This window comes from Pygocentrus nattereri, chromosome 4 (genome assembly GCF_015220715.1).
Source record: "Pygocentrus nattereri isolate fPygNat1 chromosome 4, fPygNat1.pri, whole genome shotgun sequence".
NCBI lineage: Eukaryota > Metazoa > Chordata > Actinopteri > Characiformes > Serrasalmidae > Pygocentrus > Pygocentrus nattereri.
In genome coordinates, this window is record NC_051214.1 from 32,114,524 (window position 1) to 32,130,427 (window position 15,904).

General features: G+C 39.3%; 1 protein-coding gene across 1 annotated transcript; it reads right to left on the minus strand.

Annotated features, from left to right (window-relative positions):
- Window positions 1–156: 156 nt before the first annotated feature.
- Window positions 157–15,826, minus strand: si:ch211-212g7.6 (sphingosine-1-phosphate phosphatase 1). Its single transcript, XM_017710488.2, has 3 exons — window positions 14,692–15,826; window positions 9,336–9,425; window positions 157–3,454 (listed from the first exon to the last, which is right to left on the minus strand). The coding sequence occupies exons 1-3, from the start codon at window positions 15,478–15,480 to the stop codon at window positions 2,903–2,905; spliced, it is 1,431 nt and encodes a 476-aa protein (XP_017565977.1). The 5' UTR covers window positions 15,481–15,826; the 3' UTR covers window positions 157–2,902.
- Window positions 15,827–15,904: the final 78 nt, after the last annotated feature.

The window sequence follows — 15,904 nt, forward strand, 5'->3', positions numbered from 1 at the left end:
AGTGTACATTAGCTAATACATTTGTTTTACATTACAGAGATATTTTACATTATTTAGCAGACCCTTTTATCCAAAGCCATTAAAAACAGAAGGTGAACAGATCATTCTTAAAAATAAAGAAGAATATGTAATTAACTGACCACAACAATGTTCAAGTTCATCATGACATACTCTACTGTAAAAGACTTTAGATGAGTCATCACAAAAAAACACGGTAAAAAACATTCACACAAAAGTAAAGTGTTACCTATAAGTTCCTTTCCTTGACATTCAAAGTGAAGTGGAGCACGTCTTCACTTTTTGCCACAGCATAGTGGCACACACTGAGACCTGAACACACAGATAGCAGGCTACTAGGTTTATCTGCTTCATATAGCCTATGAACTGTCACCGCTTTAAATATATACTATTTAACTTCATAATCGAACGTTAAAATGCCCCGCTGAGCCATCAGTCCTGAACAATATTAGCCTATAGAGAATATTTCACTCGCAACACAACATGAACTTGTCTTTAGTAAAACAGCTAAAATAAAATTGGAGAATTAATTTAAAAAGGTGTATAAATATATAACACTATCATAAAAATGAAATGTGTTCGTTTTTTTATCCATTATCGAACAAACTAAAATCCATTTTGGGATGAAAGCTGGTTTTATGTCATTATTCATCAAGTTACATGATTGGTGGTCAGCAGGGGTTACAGGAAAGGGTGCTACAGACACAGCTTTGGGGTCTAGAAGAAGTGAAATTCCCTTCACTGATAAATATACATGCTTCTGCATATCAACTCGGTCAGAAAACCCTTGAATCTCCAAAATGTCGTAAATTTTAATGATTTTTTTTATCTGTAAAGTTGCTTTGTGAGGACACCTGTCATATAAAGCGCTTTATAAATAAACTTTGATTTGACAAATTGACAATTTCTTTTAATTCATTCATCATGAAGTGTAAATGGTAGCAGACTTCGAATGATATTTAAAAAACAGAGTTAAGACGTTTTGATCCAACAGCAATGACATGTTTCAGTGCATGCACAATCTAGAAATGAGACACCAAGTTGCTGGTTTCAATTCTTGTCCATTATTTCTTTCCTTTAAAAATAACTGCATTTTTAATTTTTTTGCAAATAATATATTTGCCTTTGATACATTGTGCATTTCTAAATAGAAGTCAAAAGGTGTGTGCCAGATGTTTGTGGTTTGGGAATTCTAAGTACAGGGAAACTCAGTTTAAATGATAGCATGAAGTAACTACATGCTACAGATTCAGCAAAGAGACATTGGCTTAATAATAACCTGGAAAAACAAACAACACACTTTTTATAATTTATGGAAATTTCAAAACACTTACATGGACTGAGACAATGAAGACTCTTCCCTAACCTACGGTTTTACTCTGACATGTTAATACTTCTGATCAAACACTGGCAAGTCCAGATATAAGTTAAACTGCCTGTGCTTTTCTGCTCATGACTGCACCTTCTACATGGCTGAGGGAATATGTGGAATACACTGCACTGCAGTATGGAGTATTCAATCACTATTTGTCCAGCTGCTAAGCATCATAATAGCCACACAAAGCCATAAACTGCCACATAATCCAGACCCTTTTGCCCTGTACTTACAGGTAATTTAAACAACTTTATAAAACTGTGAAGAAAACGCAACCCCTTTAGATAATGGGTCTGCTTTAACCTATGTAAAAACAGTGTATGAAGTATGTTTAACTACTGTAAACTACAACCATATCTTTGGAGCAACACATTTCTTGGTTGGCTTTCAGAATCCATATCTGTCCACACTAAATGAACGGCCATCTATATGAGGTCATGCATGCAGCATTCATTCCAACAGGAAGACCTCCTCCCATAGTTCCCTCAACACTTTACCGCTTATTGTGAGATGCAAAGTAAACTAAACAATGGCAATAAAACTGGAGTTTAAGAAGCACTACACACACTTTTTCTGAATGACCACCCAGGCCAGCTTGTAACAAACTCTGTTCATCAAAACACTCAATTCCCATCTCTGTGCTTGGCTGCTTAGAGGATTAAACAAGCTGCACGAAAGAGCTAGGACCAGGAGATAATATAAGCAAGGCCTTGAGGGGCAAGCCATCAGCCCTGTATATGTTTGTATATACAAGTTCAACATAGACAGGCAGAAGTAAAAGTGCTTGTGCTCAATTTAGTGGGAAAGAGGCCAACATATTGTTAACAAAGAGGGAGAACACAATGGTGCAGGATGGGTGTAGGTAGTATGGCCGTTGAGGAGATGGGTGGAGATCAAACAAACAGGATCCACACATCACAAAGCTGAATGTTGTGAACAGAGTAGATTTCGCCTGTCAGAAACATTGCCGAGTTCCGTTCTGTCGCCTGGGTCTTTTACAGCCACACGTCAAAGACACGGGCTGCGTTATATTGTAGTTGATCTTATGGATTTCTGCACACCTCAATCTGAAGGTCAGGACTACTTTATAGGCCTCAGAGGTAGGAGATAAATCTTCTGCTGATGACCAGTCCATCATTCTTATTTTAGAGAGGTGCAAATCAGAAACCTGATCTAATACTAATGTCATGGATCTAGCAAACACATTGACACCAATAAAAATTTAGTAGTTTAAAAATTAAAGCAAAATAACAATGTTAAGCAAAAAAAATAACAAAATAAAAAATTAAATTAAATTATTATGAATTAACATACTTTTAATACTTTCAAAACAAAATTCATTTGCTTTAGTGGTTTCTTTGCCTTGCACTAGAAGCTTGGAAATTAGCTCATCCCAAAGAAAACATTCTGATTAAAATGGACCAAATCCAAGCCTTAATTAAGTATGGAGCATTGGCAGAGAGGAACTGATGATGTATTACTGGCTAACACAGAAGCTGAACCGCTTCTTCAGGAAAGGTTCAGGTAGTCAAAGAAGAGTGGCACCAGGAAGACACAGCAGAAAGCCACCGTGCCGTACACCAGGAAGCGATAGGTCAGTTCCACATTAGCGTTCTGCCGGGCCTTACGCACGTCGTCAGAGGGCACACCAAAAAGCCGGCAAGCTAGCGGGATAGCCACGGCCTTCATGACCGCTCGCACGGCTAGCAGCACGGTCACGCCCACCAGAAGCCGCAGAAGCGAGCGTCCCAGCAGAGCTCTGTCAATAACGGGCAGTTTCAGGGGCAGGGAAGATAGTGGAGGGTCTGGCTGCAGGCCTAGCTGGTGGTTCAGGTGGCAAGCTAAAGCACCTCCTGCTCCAGTGGCCAGAGCCTGAGCTGTGTCCCCCCGTGATGTGCTCCAGGAGTCCAGGGAGAAAGCCACGAGGGCCAGGCCAACATGCAGCAGCAGGATGACCAGAGGAGCAGAGCTGCTGGACAGATAGAATGTGTCGATGACGTCCAGCACAGGATGAAAGGCAGCCAGGATCAACAAGCTGTAGAGGAAGCCCACGATCACCTCCTGAAAGACACAAGTGCCGGGTCAGTGAAGTGTGGGAAAACGAACAAATGAATTAATCAATGAATAATTGAAAAAAAAAATCGATTTCAGGTTGACATCACAATGATCTTTTCTGAGTGTACCAAGGTATCCTCAATGTTTCCACCACATAAGTCAGCTAACCACATATACTTCCTTAAAAGAGGTTCCCCTGTGGCATAGATGTGTAAGGTTTCACCCTACAGTCAGAAGACTGAATTCCTGCTCTAGGAGTAAGCACTGCCTACTGTCTGGTGCCCCTGACCAAACGTTTTCATATTTGGGCCGCTAAAAATAAATAGTCTGCGGCCTGAGTGGCCACTCTCCTCAGAGATATTTTTTTTTACAAATCTGTAACAAATTTTACTTTTAACAAATATGGAACTAATTGCATCAAATCAGATTTTGTCAGAATTTTTATTGTAACCACTAGGATAGTTAATGTTACCGTGTGGTGGTGGTCCACCTGCCAACCCGGTCTGCCTGGCATCAAAGACCCTGTTCCATTGACTCAAGTTTGCTAATTTTACTCCATGAAATAAAGATTAATATGAAATAAGCTGTTAAATGATTTGATGTTCCACCAAAACGTTCTTCCTCTGTAACTAAACAGTACCTAATGACATTAATGACCTTGACCGGATTACGTCAGGATGGAACAACATTGCCCGCCTCTACTCACACAAAGATTCTTCATCAACTGAAATTAAAAAAAAAAAAAAAAAAAGAACTACCTCACTGCAGCACCACAAATTAGCTTTGTAAAGTAATTCTATAAAAACACACACTGTATTAGAGTATGTGGAAGGTTGTTGTCAGCATTTAGCTTGCACAGCTAGGGAGATGAAAAATCAGTATGAAAGCAGCTTGTTTGCTTAGAACGAACAGGATGTCCAGATAATTTACAGTAAAATGAATCAGTGAGGCACAAGGTGACCAACATTTACATCAGCGCTAGGTGCTGGAAGCTCCTTGCTGAGAGTTCAATGTAACCATAACAACTAAAAAAAAAAACAATAATAAAAAAGGGAAAAAAAGCATCTGGCAGACAGGATTCAGTCTAAATAGAGAGTGCCAAAAGGATCTGGCAGTAGAGACTGACAGACTTGGCTGCAAACACATCTCAGCCCTCGTGTGTGTGTGGAGTACACTGGTATAGCTTTAGCATACATGACTATTTTCAAATCACTTCTCTGTTGGGTGTGAGATTCCACAAATGCCAGAGAGACCACACTACACACAGTTGCCTTACTTTCCTTTCATTCCTCCCTCCCCTTCACCCTCAAAACTCCCCACTTTCTGACATAACAATAATGGTCACAGCCAAAATACAAACGAACCACTGTGTGATCCCTTGGTGTACTCATTCCTCTGGTCACACCACACTTAAAATCAACTGAACAATTCCTGTAAACAGCTGTCATTATAAAGCAACATTCAAAATTTTGGAATCAACGTACGGCGGCACATAAATGTATATAATCACTCATTTACTAGTCCTGCTTAGCTTCATAAGTTTATATGATTGCAAATGAGAAATAACACAAAAAGGCATTTAAATGTATCCAGAATGACTAACAGAGGCTAACATTACTCCAAAATGACTGGCTGGAGATATTTTTATTTTTATAAATAGAGAATTATAGTATTTTATTTCTCTCATTTACTCATTATTAACAAAATACTGGAAATACTAAAGCATCCAAAACTAACTTTGGTGTCTAGTTTAGAGTATTTAAACCTGCATTGTTACCACTTAATCACAAATATTATGAGGAAAAGTGATTCCAATATAATTTTTCTAAACTTGAGTATACATAAAAATAACAGTGTCAAAAAAGATTTCATTGGATCGATGCTATACATGAAACACTTTTGGCTCTTCAAAGAATCAGCAGATGGATTCTTTAAAGAATGAGAAGTATAGTGTAAAGAACCTTTTTAAAGTTTGAAGAACCTCTGCATGCTCTTCTACGACAAACAAAAAAGATTTTTCCTAGAACCGTACATCAAAGCCACAGAACAATTTAGGAACTTTTATTTTTAAGTGTTCACCACTGAGTCGCAGACTCTAGGACCACAAACAATTCATGCAAATGCCTGTTTTGTATGAGGTCCGTTTCCCTGGTCTGAGCTGGGAGCAAATGTTGAATATAAACATAGTTCCTGCCAGTTCCTGAAGTAATTATCTGCCTGTCATACCAACTTCCTGTTTTTCGTTCTCTGAAGGCAATCTGGTCTTCCTCTTCATGTGGGTTCCATTTCTCCCCTTCTAACATCAGTTTATTTTTATCTGCCTTACTCTAAACTAATGTTCATCATCTCGCTCGCTCTTTCCTGTTTCCTGTGACATCATGTTAAGATGAGCTTTAGCAGCTTTGGCACTGTTCTGATCCTGTCTGCTGTAAAAAGTATGACTCACCGGTTCACTCCTGCTGTCAGATCTAGTGTGATGTGTGCTCAAGGTTTGCAGGAGATTAAAAAATGACCTTCAACACCTGAGGGCCCATTATTACCTGATGCCAATTATGTTCAAGCAATATGCTCACAGTGGGGTAAACAAAACTGTACAAGACAGAAGGATAATCAGTCAGAATCTGCTGACAAGGTGGGCCTCATGAACTCTTATCACAGCAGTAGCCAGAGAAAGACAATTTTTCACTTAATGTGCAGAAAAAGAGTCAAAGGGGGCCGTGTTGCCAACTTAGCGACTTTGACACTATATTTAGCGACTTTTCAGACCCCTCTAGTGACTTTTTTTTTTTTTTTAAAGCGAAGAGCGACAAATCTAGCGACTTTTTCTGGTGTTACTGGAGACTTTTGGAGGTGAACACACATGTTCTTCAGTTACTGTCCTCAGCAAGCAGCGGGTGCTGCCGTGAGCCCCGTGCCACAACACTCAGTGCTCAGTCTCACAGTTAAACCCACACCGCTACACGGCCACAGTGCACACGAACTGCACATGCCCAAAGCCGCTGATCCCGCCCCCTAAATTTTAAAAATATATTAAAAAATAGAAAGAAAAAAAAAAACTATAAACCCAAGCATCTATTTTAAGGTCACTTTGCCGGTTCCAAGCCCGGATAAAGAAGGAGGGTTGAATGTAGAGTAGCAGTTCCACCCCACATAACAATCTTTTGATTAAATTTGATATGCTTACATTTAAAGGACAAAATTGATTTATGTAATTTACGTAAAAATGATTTATGTAATGTGGGTCTAGACAAAGCATTGAAGTCATGAAGTTATTTTGAGAAGTGACGGCCTATTTCAAAGGCAAAAAAAAAAAAAAGAATCAACAGAAAAAGTTCATTCAGAGTTCATTTGTAGTTCTAACACATTTAGGGTGTTTTTTACTTTTTTGTCTCCCACAACGTTATTCCTTTATTCTACAGCTTCAAATACACGCAAATGGACAATAATGCAAATTAGGTGATGACGTCATTTGGCGACTTCTAGTGACTTTTAGGACAGCCAATAGCTACTTTCCTTACTGAGGAGTTGACAACACTGAAAGGGGAAAGTAGAATCTGATAAACCTGACAGATCTTTAACGGTAGCTTGGACACCTTTAGAATATGTAATCAAGAGTTGCCAAAACACTGATGGTCCTAAAAGTCTGTGAAACTTTTCTGAGTATAATTTTGTAATGCAACCAGTGGCTCAGTACCAGAAAGTTCTTTTCTGATAATGGCCATAATTGAAGAGAAGTGGCGAGTACTGATTGCTTCACTCTCTCTGACAAATCACACAGCGCTTCAAACTAGAGGTGCATAGATATAGAAACACCCTGTGGCCAGTACCAGTATCACTGCAGCAACAATTTACATGTCACGTTGCATTTCATACAGTTTACACTATATTCCATATATGAAATGTAGTTAGCATTAGTCTTAAACTGTAAAGATGGATCACTGATTAAGTTCACCTAGCTATGAGGCAGCTAATCTAGATACATTTACAAATTTTGTGTATTTTACATTTTTATTTATCAGGTACTCTTATCCAGAGATGTAACAGTAGATGAACATAGCCTGGCATGTCAATCTTTTACACCTATTAGAATAGCTGTATATGTGTATACTCTTATTGACGTAACAGTGACTTTCTTGCTTGAACAGGGAATCAAACCTTCAAACTTCTGAGTACAGAGCAATGTTACCCACTATTCTATCCATTTGATTTAGCTGAGAAGATTGGAAATCTTTCAGCAAAACTGTACAAGGCAGAAGGATGGATTGGTTATTCATCTTCCAATGTTTAATTTGTACACCCTTTACTTTTGTGCATCCTACTGCAACTTTAACTCTTCCATGCTTAAAACCAATGGCAAATAGCTTTCTGTACGTTCTCTCAGAACATATTTAGCTTTTCGCTTAGTTTTTAACCTTCAAAGTATAAATTACAAAACAAGGACACTAATATGTCTAATAAATGACTGCAGTGCACCTTTAAAACTGTACAGAGTGTCTTAAACAGTATTATAAGCTTTCCCTTTTGAGAGACAGGAGATGATCAAGCCCCACTCTTGCTTCAAATCTGAAAATAACCCACATTTCTGTCCATCCTTCCACTGTGATAGGACGACTCAACACTATGGGTCTGAAAGGATGTGTAGGTCGCAAGAAGCCATTAGACATACCTGCATATTTGAGATCTAGAGTGAGGCTTTATGGACTGATGAGTCTAAATTTGTGGGTGGGGGAAAATATGCCTACAGATTTCTTTGAAAAACTACCAAGTCTACCAAAATCAATGGGAGCTGTAATAAAAGCACAAGCATGGACACATTAAATACTAAAAAAATCACGCTATATTTAGTGGTCACAGCTACAAATTACATTTAGCAATAATTTATATTAAAAGAATGATCAACCAAAACATCCACATTTACAGCAACATACTCACACAGTTCCAGCGCAAAACTAAAGCAGAAAATTCTGCCAAAGAGAGTTGGCAGGTATGTTTGGGGTAAGGCGAAAACTGTGCAAATTTGATTTCTTTGTGAACCATTCCTGCAAGACAGCAACCCATTCAAATGTAACATCCTAAATAGTGTTCTTCTCATTGGCACAGACTGTATATAAAAAGAAGATACGTCAACTGCAAGAACAAAACCGAACGTAGGCCAAGCGCATCATCATTAAACATCTGCTACAGTGCAGTACTGATGACTAACAGCCAGCCTGTGCTCACAGCTGCCTGTCTGCATCACTGATTTCACACATAGCCAAAGCACTGACTGCCTCTGGTTCCCTCGCAAAAAGGGACATCAAGCTAACAATCAGAGAACTACTGCAAAAAACACTAAGCAAAATCAATGCTGTGTTAACACAACAGCCTGGATACCACTGAGTCAACCATGATGACTCATTAATCTACAGTTTTAGCTTGGGAGCATGCACATTGACCCAGTGGGGTACCGTATGTGGAGGTGGAGGAGATAAGACAGTTCTGAGTCAGTACTTTTATATCTGTTGCTTTGTGGTTTGCTTCCATGCACTATTTCAAATCCAGAAACTGATTTAAAACTGGTTCGTTTTCCATTAGCAAGCATTAGTGTCTTGACTGAGTCACGGAGCACACAGTCATATTAACCCTGGTTTGGGAAACAGCCTGAGTGCTGACAGATCTACTCTGTCAACATGACCTGGTGCATTTGCAAAGCTGGAAACAAACACAGCCTAAACAAAAATAAAATGGTGCAATGCTGAATGTTTCATCAACAGCTGGTCACGACATCGCTCCTTAAAAGTTGTATCGAGACAGGTCAGGTCATGTTATAACAGCCTATATAAAAGTTACTGTGTGTTATAAATGTATGCACTGGACTTCAAATGTATGTGCCGAATGTTTTACTTACCAATACAGAATGCATGCCCATGTAGATTCTGCTTATGCATACCAGGAAGCTCCAGCCTATGGCCACACTTAGTCCAAAGAGGAAAGGGTACTGTGAGAAAGACAAAGAGGGGAAAATGGAAATGCTAATGAGGATATTACACAGTATGAGTTAATTAAAACATGCTATTGCTTTTCAAACACTATGGCCCATCTAAGTTTATTCAGCAACAGCATATAGGACTAAGTGTTTACTTTCTATCATGCACATAATGTACTAAGCTGATAGGTTGCTTGTTTAAACACATTTCACATTCCAGCTCTTTACAATTTGGGCTTCATAAATGCATTATGAAAAAACATTTCACATCACAGTAATAAGTTCAGATGCAAGCCTTTTTCTGATTATTCAGCAAGGCCATACTGATCTAAGCAGAACTACGAAGTAAAATGCGTCAAAGAGGAAATGAAAGCCAAAGAGGCTTTGGCCTTCCCAGGGGTGCACAGAAGTAACGATAGGACAAGGAACAACAGAGCAAGTCTGTTTTCCTGAAAGTGTCACAAGATCGTCCACACTGTGCTGGTTGAAAGAACTTTTAACAGTCTGACAGTAAAGACATTCTCAAGAAACAGGAACAGCTAGTTTGAGAGAGTAAGATATTATATAACTTAAATGTTACATTTTGTTTATAAAAATATATTATTCTTCTCAAGGCTTTACTGAGTTAGTGATTGCATTCACAACAACAGACTGTTGAAGCTTGGTGGAGTTCGGCAGGTGGGTAAAAAAGGAGGTGCAAAAATATTTCACATTTTCCCAGATTAAATGTGTGAACGTTATTCCAGTTTTTTCATTAATGATCATAATTGCCTGATCATAATTATTTGAGCTGATCACGGTTATTTAGGATAAGGTTGTACTTTAAAAGTTGCACACAGGGAAGAAAAAAAAATTGAAATTGTTAAAGCTGCACTATGTAAGACTAATTGCACGCAACATGTGAAGTAACATTTTGTTATGCAGGTGTTGTAACCCACCAAGAGGATGAATTTGACTTTTGCAAGTGTGTATCAAAAGAGAACTTATCAAATCTTAGCAAAGGATGTGTCTTCCAAACATGCAAGAGAATTATCTACTACTGTCATCATATCTTCCTCAGTATAATGTTAACTTGATTTTGCGTTTGAGATCTAAACATCAAACCAGACTTCCGTTTTGACTCTATACATGTGATATGAATATGTAAAGACATACGACACAGTCCAAAAAACTCAATGTCACTGACTTTTAAATTACTATTTCACGTTTTATAAGGTGACTCACAACGGTGCTGGCTGTTTTCCACTTGACCCTAAATTACGCCATTTCTTTCACTTTTAACAAAAAATACTTACAAAGTGCTACATTCATATGACAATTAATTCTCAGCTAAATTTCATGATTGTGACAGATCTATAACAAGTGCGGCCCCAGACTACTGCTGTGTTCAAATGATCAATGTTGCAATGCATCATGATCTTCATGTCAAATTACTTTTCTTTTCACAACATAAAATATATTTAATTATTATTATTGTACTATGAAGCTACGCCATATGCAGTAAATGCAATGCGCATGCATCTAGGCATTATTCATTAGATTTGCAAATTACTAAGACAACCATGGCCTGTCTCACAAAGCAAAAGTTCGACTGAGACAAGGGTACTGAATAAGTTTCAGCTTCACAAATGGGACAGTGGTAAAATCGTTTTACAAAAGCAGTTAACAGCTCTCTGCCTTAAATCAGGTTTAGATATCTAAAATTATGATTAATCCTTGTTCAGGTGCACATGAAAAAAGGAAATCTACATAAATATGTAGAAAGCATGCATAGCTGTAAAAAGCAAAGCTGTCATTTCTTACAGGAGCAATAATTACTATATATTGTTAATATCCAATTTGTATGATTTGCTTCCACTTCCAAAAACAATAGTCACTAACGTCACACACATCACAAAATTAAAAAAAAACAAAAAAAACAGCATAACAACATAAAAAAGTAATATATTTGTCAGTCTCTGTTAGGTCAGAAGCTCAGTCAAAGAACTGTTCATGAATCTTGAAATTTCCCTGCCCTAGAGCACTTTAGGTGTGCAACATAAGTTGCTATGGCAATGTACCCCAGTAAAAAGGGATCCACTATTGTGAGACAGAAAATCCATAACTCAAAAAACCCAACAATTCAGCTATGTTTTTACTGTCATGTTGTATAGTGAGGCTTGTATTGTGATTTGGGTCACATTATAAGGTTGACAGAACAAATTTGTGTTTTGGGAAAAATGTCATCAGCAGCACCTCATAGATCTATAAAAACGATTCTTCATGTAGACTAAAATAAAGCTTGTACTACACACAGGGGTGTAGTCATCAATTCCTGCTCAAGCCATCACACCCACTGGCAAAATTAAAGCTAACCTTGGCTTAGACCACTGTTACTCCAGTTTTTGAAGTCGAGTAAGTAATGTTATTAGAATACCTACCTAAATCAGTCTCTTGCAATGCTGTGTGATTTCTGCTCTTATATTCATGGCCAGAAGTGGCCAATCATAAATTATTATGAGAAATGATAATAGTAGATACTGTATTAAAATCCAAGTTCAGAACATTAATTACTGCAGTGGTAAAAGCAGCATGAACAGAGCCAAGGCCTGCATGGTGGGCATTGGTGTAAATTGATATTCAAAAACAGGTGGCACAGTTAGGCTGACCAGTGCCACTCCCTGCTCCAGTCTAAACTTCAGTGGGTGGCCGGTGTGCCATCTGCCATCTACCCAGCAAAACTCAGCTATACTGCAGTGTCATAGAGTCATACTCTTTAGACCAAGAGCTCGAGGTAAACAGTGTTATTAAATTTGCATATGGGGAAATTACACAGAACATCAATAAAAGAGCTTCAAAAATAAAAGGAAAGAAAGAAAGAAAGAAAGAAAGAAGGTGAAACAATGACCCTTCGCCATTGTTCTTGACATCCTGCTATTCTTGTGTTGTACAGAAGTACATGAATGATAGATTGTTACATTCTGCAGACTCTCATCTACAGAATTTTCACTCTAAATATATCAGCGACATTCAAATTTAGTTTGAATATCGATTATATTTTCACTCTATAGCTTGCAGATTCACTGAGCAAGCATAACCGCTTTACTCTCTACTAGAAATTAGATCTTATGCACTGGAGTTTCTTTGTTTCATTTGCTTGGTCCCCAGCAATCCTTGTCAGACTGGTAATCTTATAAACTTTATATGTGGAGTTCAAAGTGTGCATGCAAGTACTTAATTATTTCACAATATTCTGTTTGTTTAGCCTATAAATATGCACAGTCTATTCTACTGTATATTTTGATCTAACCATAAACTATTGTGAGTGAACAAAGAGAATGGTAAAAATTCATCACATGGTACTTATTTAAATTAACAAGATTTTCCATAATATCAAATATTGGCCCACGGCTACTGAAAACGGGCATCAGCCTTTTACATGGTCATGGATTTACTAGCCTGGAAAGCCAAAGCAAGTTTACCTTGCTTAGACTTCCCAACTGCTATTCTTTCTTCTTCTGAGGAATCAATTTAAGACTGCCAAGCAAATGTTCAACAGCACAGTGAATTTGACTCTAACTACTTTATAAAATTCTTACTCTAATTTTATTCTATTAGGTTCTGCTGAGACAAACAGTTGGATAGAGACGTTCGAATCGCTTTAACTTATTTTTATACAATTCAAGTAATTAAATAAACAAAGATCAGTTTGTATGTTTAAGGAACATGTCATACGGTTAGTATGCCAGAGGAAAAGCAGCACATGCAGTACAGCGTAATTTTTCTGAAATCTCTTGGTCAAAGGTCACATTAAGATTACATAGTTACGGTAGTGCAGTCTTAAAGGCACCTGCATATCTACAAGCAGCATCAGTACAAAGTGTCTGCCTCCAAACACTGTCAGATTTACCCTTTACTCATTGAACCCTTTACTCACTCCACTATGAACTCTGTCAACTCCACGGACTGCAGGTTGTCCAGGAGATCAGAAAGCACCCACTGTTCTCAAACTACCACCTTCCCAGCATATGCTCTCTCTTCTCATCTGCTGTGACACAGAGGCAGTTTTAGTTTTAGTACAACCTGTAGGTCAGCACTGAAAATACTACTATTGTGGCACAACTGGACAATAAGCCTATCATTAAGTAAACGTTGCAACTTGGATGTTTTGCGTAGAAAAACTCTAATGTGGAACAAAGAAAAACGATCACTTTTTGCCAGTGTAATGTTTGAGAGCTTTAAGGACTCAAACCTTACATTTTCTGTACATTTTATTATTGTGTGATTTTATGCAACAATACAGTTCATTTCTACACTACTACTTAACAACCTCTCTGTATCCCTTTTGACAGAACAGGCTATTTTATTAACGCGCCTCTAAGACCTCTGTTCTGACTGGCTGCAATTCAAAAAAGTAATGCAGGCTTTAATACAGCCTGAACAGGCAGGCCTAAACTGCTGCAGCCTAAATAGGTGGATATGTAATGCAACATCACAAAAACAACTCATCCAAACTGGGCTGCCTTCGCAGCTTAGTTCCCATATATGGACTGCAGAGCGTTTTGAAACTTTAATGATGTTTACATAGTACAACAAACTCTTAGATGAGGGACAAGGTGAGAGAAAGTGGATTTCCCATGTTATGCAACTATTTAGAAATACATCAGTACATCATGAATCAAAGGGCTGTGAAAGGAAAACCACCTCCAAAAATGTTAATTTAGGGGAAAAAAATCGGTTGATGTGGTGATGTGGGACAGGTAAGCACCTGAAGGTCACAGTCAACGTATTTTATTTAAAAGCTCCACTGATAGCAAGGTGAGAGGCCATCTCTCAGGCCAGTGAAAGTGCTTGACCTTCCTGTTGATCTCATTCATAACTGTATTGGTCACACTGGTTGGGCAAGTTGCATAAATGTATTACCCTTATAATGTATGAACACATCTAGAAGTATGATTAGACACCTCTAGCACCCCTGAACTTCTAATGAACCTAATCCAGCAGGAGACACTACTTTTTTGAGGTCTGCTGGTATCTAAGTTAATGACAGTTCTTTCACCAATGGTAACTACCCGTGGTTAGACTGGTGGTATTAAAATGGCCCTGTGGTGGTGGTAGTAAATGAGCTGTACACATTTCTTAAAAATAAAAACAGGATCTCAGTGTTTGATCATATGTCTTCTGTCTGCATTCATAATCAAAGATGCTCATCTAATATAAATGACAGGCATTTCCCCTGAGTGGTATGAGCTAGTAAACAAGACTGAGACACAAAGCAAGACATGCAGTCAAAGCATACCTCCCACCGGTTGTAAGTGAGCAGAAAGAGGCAGAAAGGGACAGAGGTTCCGGTCATGGCGTGCACAGACGGCATGCTGTACTCAAAGTTGTAGAAGACCTCCACTTTAACCACGGGCGGGGAGGCTGGACGTGTCCATCCAACGAGATCTTTGGTGGACTGTCCGAAAAACAGAACCCAGACCCACACCACGATGACCTGCCGGGTGACATAGGCATCGACATTCCACATGAGGAAGGGGAAGAAAACAATAAAGAACATCTCATTGCCCAGTTCAGTCCCAACGGTGAAAAGATAGAACAGGAACTTATTCTCGATGATAAACTCTTGTCCAATATCACCAGTCAATGAGTTCTTGCGGAGGGGCTTCACCCTGCCCCTCGAGTCTCCTTTTTTGCCACCGGTGCTGCTGCTGATCTGCCTGGGGGCATCAGACAGTCCAGAGCTGCTTTTGGTTGGCCCTGCATTTTCTCCGTCCGGTGTGTCTGTGCTAGACACCGCAGCTGCTCCATTGGGAGAGCCGTGTATGTTTTCGCTCTTTCTTACACTTGTATTTGCACTCTTTCTAAGCTGAGGGCCTTTAACTCCCTGCTCTCCCTCCTCCTGACCCCGTCTCATGCACGCACCGTTAGGCGACAGCTCCAGCTCGCCCGCCTCCTTCTCGGTCTCGGGTGATTTGCGAGGAAATGTCCCTTTAACGCCACAACGCTGCTGAAATCTGGCGACATGGTAAGGATCTTGTAAGTAATTGCAAAGGCAGATAACTCGCTGGATCACAGCGCTCGCCATTCTAAATGCGAAATGGTCTCCGATGAGCAGAGTGTGAGCCCCTCACGCTGAGCAAAGCGAGGGTGGTGCTTCCTTAGCAATACGCCGGACAGGAACATATACAGCTCTGTTAGCGTGATAGGCTAGCCAACTCCGGAAATTTGCTGAAGTAATTTCAGCCAAAATTATACTCTTCGCTTCATGGGTCCACGGCTCGAACGTAGCCACCACCTTCCCGCGTTCAAAAAGGCTTAGCTAGACAAAAATATCGACGGTAAAGGCAGGTAATCTCATTTCAACTGAGATACCGTCACAGCGACTAGCCCGCCCGGACTCAACGAAGCCTTTTGGGCTGCTTGCGCGCGGGCTGCACACGCGCACTGATAATGACGTAGTCGTGGGTCTCCTTTGAGCCGATGAATGAACCCCGTATGTCCCTCTATTC